The following is a 14,024-nucleotide window of genomic DNA, read 5'->3' as shown; positions in this document are numbered from 1 at the left end:
AGATGTGTACCATAAGTCTGAGAGAAAGTTACTGCGGTATTGCCAGGTTCGATTGCTTAGAATGATAATGCATTACAAAGTTAAGTGAATGAAGTACTATTTCAGAAGGAATCGGAGTAGATGGAGAAATGAAATTATAGGAAAGATCTACTAGAAAGTGAAGAGATGGTGCCTAGTGTAATGACCACCCTGCTGCAGCGTTACTCACCAGAATCTGCATGGTTGGCTGGTGGATGGTTGTACGGCCAGAGGCGACTCGGAGCGACTGTGCCCTGAGCTCCGGCCGTCTGTGCTTTTATAGCGAGGCCCGGCCAGGCCAGGGTTCATCGCGAGAAAGTCTCCTCCCAGCTGCGTCCGTCCCTCCGCAGAGGGCGTGAGGAGCAGGCGCGCTGGGCGTGGGCCGTGGCCACCAGCCTTGACATTTCGACCGCGGGAACTGTCCCTCGCGCTTCACTATTACGGGAAGTACCCACTGTACACACATTACATACCACTTTCTTTAGGGTCATAACCCTGACCACTCGAGTAGCTTCAGTTCTGAGCCGCAGTTGTTGCGCTAATTACCCGACTCTGCTCGTTAAGCAGAAGTGGAGACACATCGCGATGACCACGTACCTTGCTGACGATGTTACGTGCCGAGCAGTTAATAGCGGTATGCCGATGTCGTCATAACCTGCACTCACACTCCTCGAAACTAGACTCGTGAGAAAATTTCTTGCAGCAGAACGTCTGAGTAACTGTGCCCTAGGCGACCTAGGATCGTGACTTCCACCTACTGACGAAGATTAATATGTTGTAGCGATTCTAGAGTTTTGCCGCGTAAATGTTAGTAACCGCTAATGTTAATACTCGTATTTATCAGACGTGCAGAATGACAGTGAATGTTGTCATCGCAAAACAGCTCACTGAAATTAAGAGTACGTAAGGGTATCAGACGGATGCCATATTCCTTGACTTTCGGAAAGCGTTTGACTCGGTGCCCCACAGCAGACTCCTAAGGTACGAGCATATGGGATTGGTTCCCAAGTATGTGAGTGGCTCGAAGACGCCTTAAGTAATAGAACCCAGTACGTTGTCCTCGATGGTGAGTGTTCATCGGAGGTGAGGGTATCATCTGGAGTGCACCAGGGAAATGTGGTATGTCCGCTGTTGTTTTCTATCTACATAAATGATCTTTTGGATAGAGTGGATAGCAATGTGCGGCTGTTTGCTGATGATGCTGTGGTGCACGGGAAGGCGTCGTTGTTGAGTGACTGTAGGAGGATACAAGATGACTTGGACAGGACTTGTGATTGGTGTAAAGAATGGCAGCTAACTCTAAATATAGATAAATGTAAATTAATGCAGATGAATAGGAAAAAGAATCCTGTAATGTTTGAATACTCCTTTAGTAGTGTAGCCCTTGACACAGTCAAGTCGACTAAATATTTGGGAGTAACATTGCAGAGCGATATCAAGTGGGACAAGCATTTAATGGTAGTTGTGGGGAAGGCGGATAGTCGTCTTCGGTTCATTGGTAGAATTTTGGGAAGATGTGGTTCATCTGTAAAGAAGACCGCTTATAAAACACTAATACGACCTATTCTTGAGTACTGGTCGAGCGTTTGGGATCCCTATCAGGTCGGATTGAGGGAGGACATAGAAGCAATTCAGGGGCGGGCTGCTAGATTTGTTACTGGTAGGTTTGATCATCACACGAGTGTTACGGAAATGCTTCAGGAACTCGGGTGGGAGTCTCTAGAGGAAAGGAGGCGTTCTTTTCGTGAATCGCTACTGGGGAAATTTAGGGAACCAGCATTTGAGGCTGACTGCAGTACAATTTTACTGCCGCCAACTTACATTTCGCGGAAAGACCACAAAGATAAGAGAGATCAGGGCTCGTACAGAGGCATATAGGCAGTCATTTTTCCGTCGTTCTGTTTGGGAGTGGAACAAGGAGAGAAGATGCTAGTTATGGTACGAGGTACCCTCCGCCACGCACCGTATGGTGGATTGCGGAGTATGTATGCAGAGGTAGATGTAGAATTAAATGCGAATGGAACATGTACTTTTAATGCGAAGGGAATTGAAGAGCTGAGAGCTAGTCCGTGACCAACACGAGTTCTATGTTGCGAATTACAGGGAAAAACTGTCAGGTAAAGAGATTAATCAAGGAATAAACTGCAGTGCTTGTAATGAAGATGAGGATGTTACATATAACCGCACGAATGGTTGGACTAAAGAAGCTATATTCCGGATTTAAACACGTATGAAAATGCTGATATAAGGACCTAGTGTAAAATTGGTAGATTTCATTACGAAACATATAGCAATAACATGGTGACATATAGCTCTTCCTTTGTGCTCGGAAAAGTGTACCAAGACCTTTCATCGAGGATGGATGTCAACTGGGTGACAACAATAATAACGACGACGACGATGATCATTACTATTATTACTATATTTTTAACGAATTCTCCCAATCAATGGAAAAGTTAAGCAAATAACTGTCAGCTTTTCTTTAGGTTCTTCTTATTGTTCCAATAGGATTTCATTGTTTCCGAGAAGGTTTGTTGACGTTCTTACGACCTCTTTGGTGTGTATTTTTTTTTTTTTTTGGTTGCTGTGATGTAAATTCTCATTTGTCTACTTTGTGCCTGAAGCTGTCCGTTTGCGTTTTTGAAGTCCTTTCCAATTTCGTTCAGCCTAGATATTGAATTCTTAAGCGACGGTACATAGCCCATTATTCTTTTTGTTAGTCACTTTACTAGCAGTCTATTGAGATGACCAAAGAATTTCATTCGCCCCTTCTCAGTGTCACTTTCCACGTTTGAAAACTTGCCTGTTGTTTTGATTGATTGTAGCCTGTGGCCCTCTTTGGTGTGTCTTACTCCTAAAATGTTCCTAATGATCTTCTTCCCTTCTTTTTGATTTCTTCAAGTTCGTGTTTTCAGTGTTTCACTTCCATAGACGACTTTTCGTTCTGTGTGTTTGTTCTAGTGCTGACGACATGGATTTTTTATTGTAGAGATTACGGACTACTCCTCATATTTTTCGACGATTTCGATGAGTTTTCCGATGTAAGTACGGGACTCTGATGATTTCCCGTGTTTTTTTTTTTAGGCCCACAGTTTCTCTTTTTGAACTTAAGAATTCAGTTTTCTCAAATGGAATGTATAAACCTACCTTTTCCTGCCCATTTTTAAGTATCTCGAGCTGTCTGACTGCAGTCTACACATCCTCTGTTAAGTAACATTAGGTCGTCCGCACATGCGGGGTTTGCTCCGTACATGTTTTCTTTCTAGGAATGGCTCCCATGACAATGTCGACGGTTTGTTTGTCGCTTAAAAAATCGGTAATACGGAATTTTTATGGGTATGAGTTCATTGTGGCCTCCGCCTCTCGTCTAAATAGGAGTATCGTCTGAAGCTGACGTTCGGTGAAGCAGGTGGTCTAGGTCCCGACTATAAAGCAGTGGACACTTCGCGAAAACACCAAATATACTGAGATGAGTCGGAACGTTATGGTCAACGCCCACCGCGAGATTGAACGCCCCTGATGAGGTAGCAAGTATATGGAGTGCTGAGAAAAATATATGACATGAGCAGAGACGAAAGTGGAATCATTCTAAAGTCGACACAGGCCGTAGGTGGAGAAATGCACTGGCATAATCCACTTGAAGAAGAGCAGTTTGGCCTGGAAACGAGCATCCCACAAATGGTGATGGAGGTCGGCTGTTCGCGTTTTACTGCCGTGAGCATCTGTGGAGAAGAGCTGATGGACGATGTAACCTCCGTTAGCCGACAACGTGTCGGTTGGACGTCCAAGTTTCATCACAGAACACAGAGGAAGGAGACTTGCCCGCTATGTAAAACTGTTGAACATGGGGCTCTGCAGCAGGCGATCCCCACGTGTTCCCATATTGACCCAACAAAATAATTTGGGTATTGTAGAGATTGGTGGCCTGTCAGATAACTCACGTTTCTCGTTACATCTGGTCAATGGTCCTGTTGGAATACACTGTCATCCAGGAGAACGGATACTCGAAACATGCACTACTACGCACAGCATATGCAGGCCGTAGGGGGCAGTTTTATGCTGTGGGTGACATTCATCAGTGCTTCCACGGGAGATGTGGTAGCAATCGAAGTCCGTCTGAAAGCTGTGGATTACGCGAACTTTATTTCAGACTACCTGCATCCCTTAATGGATGATCTCATCCACGATTATCCCATATTCCCCGACGATTGTATCGTCCCTGACGACTGCACCTTCCCCGACGACTTCATCTTCCCTGACGACTGCATCTTCCCCGATGACTGCATCTTCCCTGACGACTGCATCTTCCTTGACAGCTGCATCTTCCCCAACAGCTGCATTTTCCCTGACGGCTGCATTCTCCCTGACGGCTGCATCTTCCCTGACGACTGCATCTTCCCCGACGACTGGATCTTCCGTGACGACTGTACCTTCCCTGATGACTGCATCTTCCCCAGCTTCTGCATCTTCCCCAACAACTCCATCTTCCCCAAAGGCAACATCTTAACCACCTTCTGCATCTTTCCTGACGACTGCATTTTCCCTGACGACTGCATCTTCGCCAACGACTGCCTCTTCCCCGACCACTGCAGCTTTCCCGACGACTGCACCTTCCTCGACGACTGCATCTTCCCTGACGACTGCTTTTTCCCTGACGACTGCATCTTCCCCAACTTCTGCATCTTCCCCAATGACTGCATCTTCCCTGACGACTGTACCTTCCAGCAGGATAACTATCACAAGCCCACAATAGAGGTACACTGGTTTGAGAAACATGATAGTGAAGTCACGTTAAGTCTCAGTCATCAAATCTGCGGGCATGCATGACCTCTGCGTAGACATTTTGAGCCGCAATTCTCTACTAACGTACCACTGAATTTTCGAATTCATGTCACTGGATTTGCTACTGTATTACGTCCCACATGTGAACGAACTTGCTGTTAAGAAGGTGGTCATAATGTTTTGGTTTATCCGTGCACACAGTTAGGCTTTGTTGCTCAGACAGCCTACGTTAAGGAATGAGTGTTATTAAGTGTATTTTTCAAATTTGATTTCACAATAGAAAAAGCCCAATATAAATACAATATCAACAGTTGTGTTAAAATCGTGGCGAGTTCTCTATTTAAAATATTTCTAAATAAATCATATAAATCTGCGAGAGGAGAACAACTTTTGTGGTGAAAAATATTATTAATTTGAAAAAAGGTTAAACTTCTTTAAATACATAGTTCATTATGTTTTCTTTTGCTGTATTGAAATAAAGATTACTGTTGAATAATTACATTTCTTATCCACTGCAATTTAACTACTCTTTACAAGTGAATGTTAGGGAAGTTATTGTTTCTTAATGTACTGAATTTCCGGTGGGAGCTGTATGATTTAAAATAATTAGGACGTGAAAATACGTAACGTATATGTTGAATACGTTAATTTCTTGCGTAAAATCTTACTGATACGAATGTCATCTCGGAATTTAATCAATTCTGGTACAGTTTCCCTTTTTTCTATGCTGCTTTTCTGAACATTACCAGAATTTATGTGTATTCAGACGAGCATCAAGGTTCAAATGGTTCAAATGGCTCTGAGCACTATGGGACTCAACGTCTGAGGTCATCAGTCCCCTAGAACTTAGAACTACTTAAACCTAACTAACCTAAGGACATCACACACATCCATGCCCGAGGCAGGATTCGAACCTGCGACCGTGGCGGTCGCGCAGTTCCAGACTGTAGCGCCTGGAACCCCTCGGTCACTCCGGCCGGCGTGCATCAAGGTTGGTTGGTTGGTTGGTTTGTGGGATTAAAGGGACCAGACCGCTGCGGTCATCGGTCCCTGTGCATCAAGGCACCAGAGATAGTGCGAAGTTAAAAATCGAACAACAGGAGGACCAAATACTTAAAACTGTTTTTGGGTGATGCAAAAAGGCGTATTTTACTTCGTTTTGTGCTGTTTTGGTGTGCTTTTACGAAAGTAATCTACTGTGTGTGACCAGAACCAAGCAGAAGATAGATCTTCAGCAGGTTCACTACTAAAATCTCAGTAAGGCGAGGCAAATTTTGTTGTTCTGCTCTTTCCTAAAGTACTTCTGGTTAATACCTGTCGTTCAAGAAATGCTTTCGGAAATTCATGCTCAACTTCCCGAACCGCTCTTGTGTATTTCAGTATATGGCACATTGTTACTTTCTAGTTATGTATTTATTTTACACGACACTATTACCGTCTGCAGGTTCTGTTCTACATCTAATGAGGTATTTTCTTTAAACTCTTATGCCTAATTAGATGTTCCAGTAACGCTAAATATCCCAGTAATAATCGTACTAGCAATTATAATAGTAACCTACTAATAATAACCCTTTATATACAGTAAATCTACATTTTTGACGTAAAGACGTAGAGGAAATGAAATTGGTACTATCAGTAAGAATGGCAGTGATGGAGCAAAAATTAAAACTTAAGTCAGAGCTATGAGATGACATGGAAAGAAAAAAGCGACTAGGATACACTTCGGTTTCTGTGGAAATAGCTGGAAACAGAATTCAGTATTCTGATTTTACATTTACATTGTCGTCCTTGAAATTCATGAGTTTTTTATGTACTAATTTTTTCGATACAGCCAGCTTTAACCCATGACCAAGATTTCTTATCGTTTTGAGAGAGATCCTGCGCTCTAGTTTTACTGAAGTAGTTTTAAACGATTCCGTCCGTTGAATTTCTTATTACGAGGCGATGGTCGTTTGTACGTGCGTTGTTAGGGTCAAATAGGTTCAGAGAATCTCCTACTTTTCTTGAGTGAGTGAGGACTCATTCTTATGGCTCGACCAGTGATATTGTTTGCTTGTAGAAGTCTTCCGTTTTAAGGTGGCTTCAGGCAATCATTATGTGCCCACCGCGAATTTGTAAGACGCCGGTCTTCCAATTCACCTAACTCCTATCCAGTCTTCGCCAGGTTATTTAAGTGGTGGATGACAACTATTTCATATCAGTGTCAGTGTTCGTATTTATATTTTTAAAGCTCGAAACGATTTTGAGATTAATTCTTGTTCATGTATGTTGCTAGCAAAGTACTACATAAATTGGTTTTAGTCTGGACCATTATTTCATTCCAAAGTTAGTTGATTTTTGATACATGTTGTGAGTTTGGACATCCATTGTTTTATGTTTGTATAGCCATATTTTTCCTGTCTATTGCGCTACAGTTAAATTGAAACATATGAGTCCATAGGAAGCGATTTAACCATCGGTCAGTACAGCCAATACAGAACATTCTGACACATGCAGGGGTATATAAAACCGGAGTTGACACCGTAGAAGGTGAGTTTCTTCATAAGATGTTCTGGATATGTGGAGTGGGCACATTCACTCTTCGGTGCCCTTATATGTTCTCTGCACCAAATAAAATAGATCGAAAGAGATTTATAACTACTGTTATTACATATTAATTCATATTATGTTCCTGAACTATTCTATTGATATTTCCCTTCTGCAACTGTTTTTTGTTATTCAAGGATAAATTACGTTTTTGTTTATTGAAGATGTTACTATTCTTGTATATGAGTTGTATGGCATTTTGTGTTTGTGTTGAGGGATACGTTTCGTGGGGAGAGCGTGAAGTGTGTGTTACCGATATGTGTGGATATATATGTGTAGTTTATAATTTTTCTGTCTTCCGTTTGTATTTTCCTTGAGTGGTGTCGTTTAGTTTCTGTACTGCCTTGCAGTTGTATTCATTATTTCCTGCTATGTTTAGTTCTTCTTGATACTTCTCTTTCCCTAGATGTGTTCCATAGTTTGAGAGTGTAGGTGATTTAATTTCTTGTATATCGTCATTCAGGAGCTGTACATATAATGGTATTGTAGACTGTATACACGCATTCCGCATATGCAGAACACATAAGAGAAAAATCACTTCTACACTGGGATACAAGCACATGACACTCTTGTGCCATAACAACACAAGTTAGAAAATGTTCTCCCTATATCAAGAATATTACGTATAGAACTCCAAAAAGAAGTTGTAAAATACGGCGAATGACCAAAATAGGAATAACAGAAAACAAAATTCAAACCAGTTGGCAGCTTAGCATAAATGTAAAAAATCGCACACACACACACACATACACACAAAATGTGTGTGATATCTTATGGGACTTAAGTGCTAAGGTCATCAGTCCCTAAGCTTACACATTACTTAACCTAAATTACCCTAAGGACAAACACACACACCCACGCCCGAGGGAGGACTCGAACCTCCGTCGGGACCAGCAGCACAGTCCATGACCGCAGCGCCTTAAACCGCTCGGCTAATCCCGCGTGGCACACACACACACACACATACACACACACACACACTGTCCTGCAACACCTACCCTCCCTCTATCCTCACCCAAACACCCTACTTTGCTCTCAACCTCAACAGCTCCAGTGACTCACCAATCAGCCCTTAATCAGCATGTGAGCAACATGTGCGATCCACTGCGGTAAAGGTTAAATGCAATTTTTGAATGTGACTTATCGATTGGAATCTAAGTGTACTATATGCAATTAATGCATACAGAAGAACCCTTGAATAAATGAAAAGAAGATAAAAATGGAGGTAAGTCTGAAAATTCAAGGATATAGTTGCAAATATTTAATTTGAAGGAGCTAACAGAATTCGCTACAGATCTCTTATTAAGATATGTGTTACAATTAAATAATTTTCTTGTACATTGTAGAGCCCTGAAGATTACTAGCATTAATCGACGAAACCTGTTTGAGACATGTGAAAAAAACATTCAGCGGCAAAAGATAAAATTTCTTATCTACATAATCAAATATAATTAAAATGGAGCTCAGGATAATGGTCGCAAATATTAACAATATGTTTATTTAAGTAATTAATTAAACAATAACGTAAGTAATAATAAGCCATGGGAACCTAAGTTATTGAAATGATTCACTGAGAACATGAACGCAGAATAGCAATCAATTTGACAAATGTGATTAAGTGTGTTAATTGCCTTTGTGACATGATGAGCCATATGAATAATAATGAGTTACAGTTCTCTATCTTATTTATGACTTGGTATATTATAGATTTTCTGTCCCATATACATAACGTAATTCAAGTTGGTACATACAGTATTCAACAAAATAACACTACTCATCAGCCATTTTGTTTCTGGCATGTGATGTATCAATTAGTTCGTACTTCTATGTATATAGCCCGTATCTACCTTTAATATGTCACAACATATAAGATTTTTGAGTTTTTCAGCTATTTTTACTTGTGGGCCTTCAGTCATTTGGAAGAAAAGCTTCCTGAATTGAGTGAAGCAAAGCTGAAGTAATGTATATTTGTTGGACTGCAAATAAGCAAATTGATGAAAATTTCAAACTTTTGATAGCAAAATGACGGCACGACACAAGGCTTTATGCCTCGTCTGGGTCTATCAAAACCGACATTGAACTGTTGATGATGGGAAACATTTTGCCTGGTCATACGAGTATGGAGACAACCTCATGAATTCATGGTACCTGCAATTCAGCAGGGGACTGTTAAAGCTGGTGGAGGCTCTGTAATGATGTGGGACGTGTGCAGGTGGAGTGATATGGGACCCCTGACACGTGTAGATACGACGGCACGTAGGTGAGCATCCCGTCTGATCACCGGAATCCATTAATGTCCATTGTGCATTCCGACGGACTTGGGCAATTCCAGCAGGACAATGCGACACTTCACACATCTAGAATTGCTACAGAGTGGCTACAGGAACATTTTGAGCTTAAACACTTCCGCTGGCAACTAAACTCCTCAGACATGAACATTATTGAGTATATCTGGGGTGCCTTGAAAGGTGCTGTTCAGGAGACGTCTCCACCCCGTCGTACTCTTACGAATTTATGGACAGCCCTGCCGGATTCATGGTGTCAGTTCACTCCAGCACTACTTCAGACATTAGTCGAGTCCATGCTACATCGTGTTGCGGCACTTCTGCGTGCTCACCGGCTCCCCACACGCTATTGGGCAGGTGTACCAGTTTCTCTGGCTCTTCACTGTGTAATATGTTTATACCTATCTGTTCTGCAATTGTCTATGTTGAGTGCTACAGTCAGTAGATCTTTCACAGTTATTGATAATGTTTTATTATTATACATGGAAATAATACTGTAGTGTGGGTCACAACATGAATCAGTCTATCCGATTTGATGCCTGCTTGGAAGATTTCTTGTTAATGCCACTGCTTATTTAGTCATGGAAGCTCTTTGTGTTTTATTCATAAGTTATGCTCTTATAAGACTTTTTAACCTGAGGTGAGTAGGTGGGAATTTAATCAGATACTTTCTGAGTAAGCTGCTTATCCACAGGACCAGTACGCTGCTAGAAAGGAAAAAATACCTGGATATACGGTGTAGATTTTGATTCGATGACAGAGTATACTACCTGGAGAGTGACAGATATACTGATAACGGTTTTAACGTCGTCCACGAGGAGATGGGATAGTGACATAGCTACCAGAACGCCATGTGTGTTACCGTACCCGTGGTCATACGGATCAGCATGGGGTAGACATAGGGAGCAAGTAGGCATCATGTTGTAGTGTAGTCAACGAGATTGAGAGAAGTTGCACTGTGGCTTTCCGAGTGTCACGTTGGTAGGAGACTTACCACACAACTTGGATGTATCACTACAGTTGTGCAACGATGATGGCAACACTGGCGACGTGAGGATTCTTACATTCGTAGATTGTGGTCGTCCACACAGCATAGATGCCCGCCGAGGCTGGCCTATTGCAAGCGAAGCAGCGGCAGATCTTACGGCTTCTACAGCATAGATAATGGAGATGCCGTGTGGCTAGGGCCTCCCGTCGGGTAGAACGCTCGCCTGGTGCAAGTCTTTCGAGTTGACGCCACTTCGGCGACTTGCGTGTGGTTGGGGATGAAATGATGACACATCTCTGGCTCATCTTAAATTCAAAACGTGAACGGCTTGTCTGGTGCCGTCAGAAATTTATCTGGAGAATGAAATGACACGCCGTCGACTCCAGCGACTAAATCAGACCTTGTCTGCATGGCGAACGCCGGCTCGAACAATTCACTGGTCCCACCCTAAGCGTTTAAGGTCTGAGATAAAACAAGCTACAGCTCTCGTTCATCTTTGATGTTTGTGGAGAGAACGCCCTAGGTTTCGATGCATGTTCAGTGCTGTTTGACTACTTACTGTGCGATTCTGGCAGCATCAACGTGATGTGCTGTTCCAACCGGATAATACTCACCCACACACTGCCGATTAAACTCAACTTTCTCTGCAAGACGTGTAGCGACTTCCGTGGCCATCATGAACGTTGGACTTGTCTCCATTCGAACAGGGATGGGATATGATACCCCATGTGACTCGTACGATTCATCCACCCATAATCCGTACGATGTTATGGGAACAAGTCGACCAGGTATGGAATAACATATCCCGAGACAGTATTCATCCCCTTTATGATCGACTGCATGCCAGAGACAGTGACTGCATTTGCCACCTCTGGAGGCTGCACTGCGAACCAATATGGATGTTCCAGCAGATATAATCATACCATTTATTCCATATGAATAGTTTTTATAACATTTTTAATAATTATGTGATCCAATTAAAAATGTGCTATTGAAATGAAACGATAAATGAGAATTATCTTCATTATCTAAACAATTGCTGAATCTGTCAAGACGATTATGTCGACTATAGTGAGTCTCGAATGAATTGGAAAACTCTTCTTGTTTGTTCTGTTTCTTCTTCTGGCAGTGTAAATATTGGTCACTTCTTCATTAGGATTAAGGGACTTCACGGTGTTGAATCATCCTAACTTCATCCTCTATGTAACTGCTGAGTGAGAACCAAGTGGAGCACTCTCCAGTCATCGATGTCGGGGATGCAAGGAAGAAGACGCTAGTATGAAACTTCCTGGCAGATTAAAACTGTGTACCGGACCGAGACTCGAACTCGGGACCTTTGCCTTTCGCGAGCAAGTGCTCTACCAACTGAACTACCCAAGCACGACTCACGACCCGTCCTCAAAGCTGTACTTCTGCCAGTATCTCGTCTCCTACCTTCCAAACTTTACAGAAGCTCTCCTGCGAACCTTAAAGAACTAGCACTTCTGAAAGAAAGGATGTTGCGGAGACATGGCTTAGCCACAGCCTGGGGAATGTTTCCAGAATGAGATTTTCACTCTGCAGCGGAGTGTGTGCTGATATGAAACTTCCTGGCAGATTAAAACCGTGTGCCGGACCGAGACTCGAACTCGGGACCTTTGCCTTTCGCAGGAAAGTGCTCTACCAACTGAGCTACCCAAGCACGACTCACGATCCCGAGTTCGAGACTTGGTCCGGCACACAGTTTTAACCCTAAGACGCTCAAGCCTTTTTTTCTAACTTGGATGCCTAACGAGGGAGTTCGGCGAGCCCACAGGTATTAAATAAGTTTACTGACGAAATATACAACTTTCAAAATGGTTTATGTATTTTAACTAAGGCATCGGTTTATAAATATTGTTAATTGTTATAAATATTGGATTGAGTGAATAAAAAATTGACATATTACAAAACAAAATAGAGATGTGTTCATATACAATACTCTGAGTCCTCAACGTCAAGGCAAGAGACACACTTCACAATTTTTTCTGAATGTGTGTTTGACACATGTTTATGAGACTGTCCACAATACTGTTTTGGTTTTCTTAGATTGTTGAACTTCTGCTTCTTTGTTTTACCTTTTCGTACATAAATATGGCACCGACCTTTCCCTGCAGGAGGCTGGCGTGCTTCTGTTGTCACTTCTTTGATTTTCTTTTGTAGAACAGTCTCCACTGATTGAACAATTTGGTTAGATAACCCTCTTGCACTGGCACATCTTTCTTGTACCTGAAATTTCACTAGATCCATCCCAGCTTGCAGAAGATAAAGTTTCCGTTTACTGTGTTTCTTTCCATTCCATCTTGGATGTTGCTGGATGAATATGGTGGTTGCACCGATAGCACAAATATCGATGAGAGAGTAAAATACAGATAGAGGCCATCCCTTTGTTCCCCTCTTGCAGGTGTACATACGTGCCATTTGATCAATGGTATCAATTCCACCTTTAGTGGAATTATAATATGCATTTATCTCAGTTTTATTCTTCTCTCCTCCAATAGTGACTTTATCTTGGTGCATTGTTGACGACATCAGTAAGATTTTACTGGAGGCCTACGTGTTGGGAACTGCACTAACTCACTGCAAGTTTACAAGATAAATAACAGCTGACTGACATCAACAATCACTTCCTCTGAAAGTAAACCAATTGTTGTGAATATCAACAACACCAACCAACAAGAAAGCACCTTACATTGTTGCAGAGATGAGAAATACGAAATCCTACTAAGGGACATTTTCTATAGCATGGAAGCCTAAGAAGGGGGCGGGGTTTGTTGGACCCATAATAAGTTTATTTATTTTTTCTTTCAAAACAGGAATTTTCTATAAAATATATTGACACTAACATTTCATAAAACAGCCAACAAACAATAACTCAAAGGGAATATGTAGTATGAAAGTTAGTTGGGCAAAAGCAGGGGACATAAAAAATGTGGGTTTAGTGAACCCCCCCTTAGGCGTCCTAGGGTTAATCTGCCAGGAAGTTTCATATCAGCGCACACTCCGATGCAGAGTGAAAATCTCATTCAAGAAGACGCTACTTCAAGCTACTTCTCGTCGATATGAGACTGAGAAGACGAGAATGTCCCTTTTATCAGCGAAAGAACTTTACATTTACCGATGGAGATATAGCGTCATCTGTTTAGCAGTCACATACATAGGAAGCTGAACTAGATGTGAACTGGTGTATCTTGATGAAGTTCTGTTAATGGAGAAAACAAAACTGTGTTCATTTGCAAAAACTACATTTATTTATAAATAACTTTGTACAAATACATATGAGGTGTGTTTCATAAATAGCTACACGCGTCCGTCGGTCAGTCTCGGAGGGTCAGCAAGGCTGAGGG

The 14,024-nt window shown here is 42.0% G+C and overlaps 1 protein-coding gene across 1 annotated transcript in view; it reads right to left on the bottom strand.

Annotated features, from left to right (window-relative positions):
• Window positions 1–254, bottom strand: part of LOC124789204 (cuticle protein 2-like) — a 35,941-nt gene extending 35,687 nt beyond the window's left edge. The window contains exon 1 of the mRNA XM_047256498.1: window positions 209–254. Within this exon, the coding sequence (XP_047112454.1) occupies window positions 209–220 (12 nt within the window). The 5' untranslated portion in view covers window positions 221–254. The remainder of the gene's footprint in view (window positions 1–208) is intronic.
• Between the last annotated feature and the right edge of the window lie 13,770 nt (window positions 255–14,024).

The sequence above is a fragment of the Schistocerca piceifrons genome, chromosome 3, assembly GCF_021461385.2.
Source record: "Schistocerca piceifrons isolate TAMUIC-IGC-003096 chromosome 3, iqSchPice1.1, whole genome shotgun sequence".
Classification (NCBI taxonomy): Eukaryota; Metazoa; Arthropoda; class Insecta; order Orthoptera; family Acrididae; genus Schistocerca; species Schistocerca piceifrons.
This window is presented reverse-complemented; position numbering and strand designations above follow the sequence as displayed.